Below are 7,521 nucleotides of genomic sequence, written 5' to 3'. Positions count from 1 at the left end.
GCTAGGACCCCTCCTAGCCGCAGTGTATCCACCATCGTACTCCCGAGAGTCAGCTGGTTTTCGCTGACCCGGCTGCCCCTGCCACACTCCGACTCCTCTCGATGTGGGGGGGGGGGGAGGCCCCCCCCCCCTTGCCATCCCTCTCTGACTCCGCTTCAGCGCGGGAAAAGCCGCCATTGCTGGCCACACCCCACTCTTCTCTCCTCCCCCTTCCTCCGTCCCGCGCGCGGGAAACAGGGGAGAGCCCGCGCTTTCGCCCGGCCACACCCTACCCCGCCATCTTCAATACCACCCCCGTCCCCATCCACACCGATAACAAAGCCCCCTTAAAACGAGAGGAAGAAAAAAGAGAAAAAGAAAACACGCATAACCCACTTGCTCCCCCCCCCGTCCCGCCTCCCCAACTTAACAATATAACAATATAAATGACAAATCGCAAATAAATACATAAATACATAACTATGCCTGCATAACTAAATAACTAAATAACTACCCAATAATAACGTACTTAACCAACAGTAACCATAACCCTTAAAGAACAGATCAAAAAACAGTAAAAAAAAAAAAAGCCCCCCCTACAACAACAATAATTAAGGGAAGTTGGCAACGGGAAGAGACACACAAAAAGGAACAAAGAAACCCCCCATAACACAAGTTTCAAAGAAACCAAACGATCCATCAACTTTAACCAAGTTCCGACCTGGCCTAAGAAAGACATGGGCCACTTGATCAGTCAAGGGTACTCGGGCGGCCTCGACCGCCGGCGTTCCCAAGTTCTAGTTCAGGTCCAGCTTTTCCTCCCGAACAAAAGTCCATGCCTCCTCTGGGGTCTCAAAGTAATGGTGCTGGTCCTTGTAGGTGACCCACAAGCGCGCTGGCTGCAGCATTCCAAACTTGATCCTTTTTGCGTGCAGCACCGCCTTCGTTCGGTTAAACCGGGCCCGCCGCTTTGCCACCTCCGCACTCCAGTCCGGATATAGCCGCACCGTCGAATTCTCCCATTTGCTGCTTTTCTCCCTCTTGGCCCACCTCAGCACTTTCTCCCGATCGCAGAGACGCTGGAACCGCACCAGCACCGCCCTCGGGGGCTCGCTTGCCCTAGGCCGCCTAGCCATGACCCGATATGCTTCTTCCAGCTCCAGGGGCGATGGACCGGCCCCCTCTCCCATCAGGGAGCTCAACATCTCCGCTACATATTTCGGGAGATCAGGCCCCTCCAGGCCTTCTGCTAGGCCCAGGATCCTCAAGTTCTTCCGCCTCATTCGCGTGTCCAGCTCCTCAAAGCGGCTCTGCCATTTCAGGTGGAGTGCCTCGTGCACCTCCACCTTTCCCACGAGGACCGTGGCTTCCTCCTCCCTCACCGCCATCTCCTGCTGCAGCTCTCTTATCGACGCCTCTTGGGTCGCCTGGGCCCCCATCAGCCTTGTGGTCGTCGCGTTCATGGACTCTAAGAGTTCCACTTTCAGCTCCGTAAAACACCGGAGGAGAGCGGCCTGCTGCTCCTCCGCCCATTTTCTCCAATCTTCTAGTGCACCACCGGCCGCCATTTTGGTCCTCTTCCCCCGCTTTTTTTGGGGAGCTGCTGCCGCTTTTTTTGTCGCCCCTCTCCGAGTACCGACCATAAAGTTGGTCTCACTCTCCTCAGGGAGCCTTCCCCCACCGGGATTCGTCTTTACAGTACCGTCGGGGCCCTCCAATCGGCCCTTAAACACCTTTGTCGCAGGAGCTGCCAAATGTGCGACTTAGCTGGTCATAGCCGCAACCGGAAGTCCCCGTTTCTGTACATCATTAAAGAAAATTATACAAAACAGTAACTTATGATATGCGTATCTATACAAGTGATGATGCTATTGCCTTAGTTATCAAAGCCAATGTATTTATATGTCCAATCTTAATAAAAACATTTATGAGTCCAAACTTGATGAATTTGTTCAGAGCTTTTTTTCTTTTTGTTGTTGATGACGTGGTGATATTGATATTGCAAGTCCGCTGTGAATGTTGTTGGTGTTCCTTGTTATCTTAAGTACCCAATGCGTCATCCCGAGGTGTCTGCATGGTCACATCACTGATGTTGACTGGCATGGACTTTTTTTTTCTGTGCTTGTGGTGTTGATTTATTGTCTCATCCGCCTTGGATGCTGGTGTGCTTGCTCGTTCTGGAGCAGACGTGTGTTTATGCGATTCGTCGTCATCCCATGACATGTTTGTAGTCTTGTCATCGTTTTGCCATGCGCTGTGGCATTGTCCGTCATGTGCCAAGTAGTGCCATTGTGTACAAGTCGTTGTTTCATTGCTGTTGTTTCTGTCGTTCTTGTTTTTGTTGTTTTCGTTGCCGTACTTGTCGCTGTTTTTGTCGTTTCCGTCTTTGGTGTTGGCACTGTCGTTGTTCCTGACTTTGTTGTTCTCGTTGCCGGTCTTGGTGCTGTTTTTGTCGTTTCTGTCTTTGGTGTTGTCGCTATCTTTGTTCCTGACTTTGTTGTGTTTGTTGCCATTCTTGTTGTTTCTGTCCCTGTCGTTGTCGCTATCTTTGTGCCTGACTTTGTTGTTTGTCTTGTTGCGCTTCATGTTGCTTTTATTCTTGCTGTTGTCGTTCTCGTTTCTGCTGTGCTTCTTGCTATTGTTGTTGGTTTTGTCGCGCTTCATGTTGTTTTTGTTCTTGCTGTGTTTCTTTTGACTTTTGTTTTTCTTGTTATACTCTACGAGTGTCCCGAGTGGATAATTTGAGTCATTGAGCATTCCGTCTCGCGAGTGGTGCGAATGATCTGATGTTGCATCGGTGCAGGTGACATCAATCAGTTGTGGAGAATTGGATTCCGCATCTTTGCTTTCTTGGTGCTCGTCTTCTCGCGAGTGGTGCGAATGATCTGATGTTGCATCGGTGCAGGTGACATCAATCAGTTGTGGAGAATTGGATTCCGCATCTTTGCTTTCTTGGTGCTCGTCTTCTCGCGAGTGGTGCGAATGATCTGATGTTGCATCGGTGCAGGTGACATCAATCAGTTGTGGAGAATTGGATTCCGCATCTTTGCTTTCTTGGTGCTCGTCTTCCGGAGTCAAAGTCTTCTTGATTACATTTGACGCGGTGTCTGTGGACTCTCGGCGCTCCTCTTCTGGAGTCCAAATCTGCATGATTTCAGTTGACGTGGTTTCTCTAGACTCTTGGTGCTCCGCTTCTGGAGTTAAAATCTTCATGATTTCTGTTGATGTTATCTCACTGGACTCCAGGTGCTCCTCTTCTGGAGTCAAAATCTGCATGGTTTCTTTTTGTTTGATGTCTCTGGACTCCAGGTGCTCCTCTTCTGGAGTCAGAATCTGCATGGTTTCTTTCGGCATTGTCTCTGTGGACTCCAGGTGCTCCTCTTCTGGAGTCAAAATCTGCATGTTTTCTTTTGGCGTTGTCTCTCTGGGCTCCAGGTGCTCCTCTTCTGGAGTCAAAATCTGCATGTTTTCTTTCGGCATCGTCTCTCTGGACTGTTGGGTGGCCCGACTCTGTGCTTCTGTACAGACAAGCTGAGAACTGTCAGTCTCACTGTGATCCTGTACGTCGAGTGCGAGCACCTTGTTACTGTTTTCGCTCTGTGCTTCGGTACAGACAAGCTGAGAACTGTCAGTCTCACTGTGATCCTGTACGTTGAGTGTGATCACCTTGTCACTGTCTTCGCATGCAGTGGGCAGAGGTGCATTGTCTTCTTCTTGTTCCTGTGAGCGTGTTGGACTTTCATAGTCCGCTCTTTCTTCTTGTTCCTGTGAGCGTGTTGGACTTTCATAGTCTGCTCTTTCTTCTTGTTCCTGTGAGCGTGTTGGACTTTCATAGTCTGCTTTTTCTTCTTGTTCCTGTGAGCGTGTTGGACTTTCATAGTCCGCTCTTTCTTCTTGTTCCTGTGAGCTTGGTAGACTTTCATAGTCTGCTTGCGGTTGCTCAGGTACAGCGGGTTTACCTTCATGGTCTTGTTCATGCTTGGTGTCCGCCCGGGAGTGTTTGCTTGCATCCCTGTTGGCGTCTTTCATCACTCGCACTGTGGAGCCTGTCATCGCTCGCTCCGTGGAGTCTTCCTGTGCTCTCTGTGTGGCGTCGTCTTCGTCTTGGGTATTGCTGTCATCCAATGTATCGACGAGCTGCCATGGCACCATGGTGTTGGATTCATCCACCATGAGTAGATTCGTGTTGAGCTTTGCAACGGTGTCGCTGATGCTGTGATCAGCATGTCCAAATAACTCCTCCATGTCTGAGTAGTATTCTTTGAAAGCCATTTCATCTTGGTTGGCTTCTTCTACCACGAGTTGGTTCGTGTTGAACTTTGCGACCGTGTCGCCGATGCTGTGATTAGCATATCCGACTGACTCAGCTATGTCTGAGTAGTATTCTTCGAAAACCAAAGCATTTTGGTTGGATTCATCTACCACGAGTTGGTTCGTGTTGTACTTTGCGACCATGTCGCTGATGCTGTGATAAGCATATCCGACTGACTCAGCTGTGTCTGAGTAGTATTCTTCGAAAACCAAAGCATTTTGGTTGGATTCATCTACCACGAGTTGGTTCGTGTTGTACTTTGCGACCGTGTCGCTGATGCTGTGATAAGCATATCCGACTGACCCAGTCAGGTCTGAGAGGTAATCGTCGAAAAACAAATCATCTTTTGTTGTTTCGGAATTCTTTTTGTTCGCTTCATTGTGTGTGGTGAAGGCAGCTTTTTCCAAGGTTTTGTGCAAGTTGTTTTTCACTGTTGGTTTAAGTTCAGGCGTTTTTCTGTGTTCTGAGGCAAGAAAATTTGGTTTTACCACTTTAAGTGTCTTGTTTTCAATTTTCGGGCATTTCCCTTTTAAGTGGGCGTGGTCAGGATTCTCAGACGTCATGACGTCACGCGTTGGCATGACTTGCGCATGCGCAAATCGGCTTTCTTTCCTTGTGCAGTTCGGTGTCCATTGCGCATGCGCGGCTTGCGCATGCGCATGACGATCCGCGACGAAGACTTTTTTTGATTGTAAAACCCTTCTATCCTCCCCCTCAACTCAAACTTCACCTTTTCAAGTGTCACAAATTCCAACAAGTCCCCCTGCCACGCCGAGGCATAGGGCAGAGAAGCCGATCTCCACCCTAACAGGAAAATCAGGTGTTGCATCTCATGCTGTCAGTCATTCTCAAAATCCTATCTGGCAAGAAGAATACTTCAAGTTACAAAGCTGACTGCACTTAATTTCGAACGTACAACATAAAAGCCAGCGAGCCACTTTATATTGATGAAGAAAAAAAGTGGATTAAACATTATTGGCATCAGATCGCACAGATAACATATGCAAGTGTCCTCTTGTAATACTTCAGTGGGTGGAAACTCTATAACACTCGCTAACGTATCTGTGTGTTTTCATTTGAAATTCCCATTGACGTGATCAAACAAAGTCCTCTGCTTATCTCTATCTCCAGTCAGGATGGCCTTGGGGCTCTTTTCCTCTTCCTTGAATGGAGGACAAACCAGTTTCCATTGACTACCACCCTTATCTGTCTAACTGAACTTGTTTTCTCATGGAGCAATTTCTCCTCAAATTCACTTTACTTGCTCCAAATAAAAAAAGGTGTTGCAATAAAAAATAAAGTGTTACTGTGGGTGACCGTATGGGTCCGAGTTATGTCTGTCTTTTTGTAGGATATGTGAAACATTTCTTGTTCCAGTCCTACTCAGTGCCACTTCTTCCACTCCTTTACTGGCACACTGATGTCTGTGCCGTGTCCTGCTCCCACTCATAATTGGAAAACTTCTTCAACTTAATTTCCAATTATAGCCTTCTCTCAGTTTCACATGGTCCATCTCCAACTCTTTCCTTCGCTAATAGTTACTATGAGCTCACTGAATCTACAGCTAACTCAACTACACTTCCTCACACCCTACATGAAGATTCCATTCCATGCTCCCCGTTCCTCTGTCTCTGTCCATCTGTTCTACTGAACCCCCCCCCCCCGACTCTGGTTGACAGGGTCCTCGATCATGTTCATCTAATTTCCCACACTTCCGCCCTCACCCCTTTACCTTCCTTCCAGAACTGCACTAGGATTTCCCTTATCCTCTGCATTCAACGGATCATTAATTCCCTCCACCTTCAGCATGATGTTACCATTGAATTCATCTTTCCCTACCCTCTCCTTTCAGCATTCTGAAGGGACCATTCCCTCCATGATACCGTGGTCCACTCTTCAATTACCCCAGAACTCACTCCACTTCCATGGCACCTTTTCTATCTGAGCACGGCAGATGCAACACCTGATTTTTACATTCTTTCTCCTCACCGTTCAAAGACCAAGGCATTCCTTCCAGTTGAGGGAGTGATTGGTGTGTGGTTCTTCCTACTTAGTTTACTGAATTCACTGCCCACAATGTGGTCTCCTCCATGCTGGGGAGACCGAATGCAGGCTGTGTGACAGCTTTGCAGAACACCTCCTTGAACACCATCCTAAGATTCCAGAGATTTTAATTCTCGATCTGGCTCTCACGCTGTTGCCTCTGTCCTTGGCCTACTGTTGATGTCCGTGCATCAGGACCTCTTTAACTTGAACTTAATAGCTTGAACTTAAACAAAGCTACAAATTTATTAACACTACTAACTTGGATTCAACATGCACTCCTAAACAATACATATTAATAATACTTAAACTTACACTTATCTACAGCTAATAAACTATGACCACTTACACTATCTGCACTTCTGACCCTCTCGATCTAACTCCTGCACACACTCTCCTCCAAGGCTTAGCATCACTGCCTTATATAGTTGTAACTGCAGTTGTCCCTCTAGTGGCCACTCTCGACACTTAATTAACCCTTACAGTTATTATAATACCATGAGTAATTTCTCTTTTTATACCTTTGATTCTTACTCTAAGTTCAGAAGGGAGTTCTTAATGAGTACTGCTTGGAAGATACATTATCGATGAGTTAACTTTTTAAACTCTTCCCAGTCTGCAGGTGCCCATCCGTACTTTGGCTGTCTGATTCTCACACTGGTAATCCTTCAGCCGATTATGGCCATTTTCAGACCCAATCCACAAACGCCCAGGTAGGTTTAATAGCATTAATGTTTTTTTTTTACTGTTTTCTATGTTACAATCTTTTGATCATTAGAAAGAAAACCAAATAACTCTTAAAATATCTGAAAAGACAAATGAAAAGCCTAACTTTATGAACAAGTGCAGACCTCAGCCCAACTTTTCTTTTGTCTCTTGCAGACGGTCTATTTTTAACTGGGTGCATTGGGCCACAGGCAGCTTTGCTCGAACATTAGCAAGTAAGTATGTACAGTGACTGAAAGCAAAAACTGATAGTTATTTTGGCTGGAATTTAAAACAAAAATGTCTGATTCAGAAAGATGCTTGTAAAATTTTATATATATTTTTAGGTGGCGTGGTATAACTGTAGGAACTGCAAGGGTTAATGAAGTGTCAAGAGTAGCCACTAGAGGGAGTTATAGTTATAACTATATAAGACAGTGATGCTAAGCCTTGGGGGAGAGTGTGTCGAATCCAAGTTAGTA

The 7,521-nt window shown here is 46.7% G+C and overlaps 1 protein-coding gene across 12 annotated transcripts in view; it reads left to right on the top strand.

Annotated features, from left to right (window-relative positions):
* The window catches only part of frrs1b (ferric-chelate reductase 1b), a 133,613-nt gene that overhangs the window by 108,802 nt on the left and 17,290 nt on the right, over positions 1 to 7,521 (top strand). For all 12 annotated transcript variants that reach the window (XM_038793938.1, XM_038793937.1, XM_038793940.1 and 9 more), the window contains 2 exons: positions 6,950 to 7,047; positions 7,217 to 7,275. In XM_038793938.1, coding sequence (XP_038649866.1) covers positions 6,950 to 7,047; positions 7,217 to 7,275 — 157 coding nt within the window. The remainder of the gene's footprint in view (positions 1 to 6,949; positions 7,048 to 7,216; positions 7,276 to 7,521) is intronic.

This window comes from Scyliorhinus canicula, chromosome 4 (assembly GCF_902713615.1).
Source record: "Scyliorhinus canicula chromosome 4, sScyCan1.1, whole genome shotgun sequence".
NCBI classification, from domain to species: domain Eukaryota; kingdom Metazoa; phylum Chordata; class Chondrichthyes; order Carcharhiniformes; family Scyliorhinidae; genus Scyliorhinus; species Scyliorhinus canicula.
The sequence above is the reverse complement of the archived record's forward strand: the minus strand, read 5'-3'. Positions and strand labels throughout refer to the sequence as shown.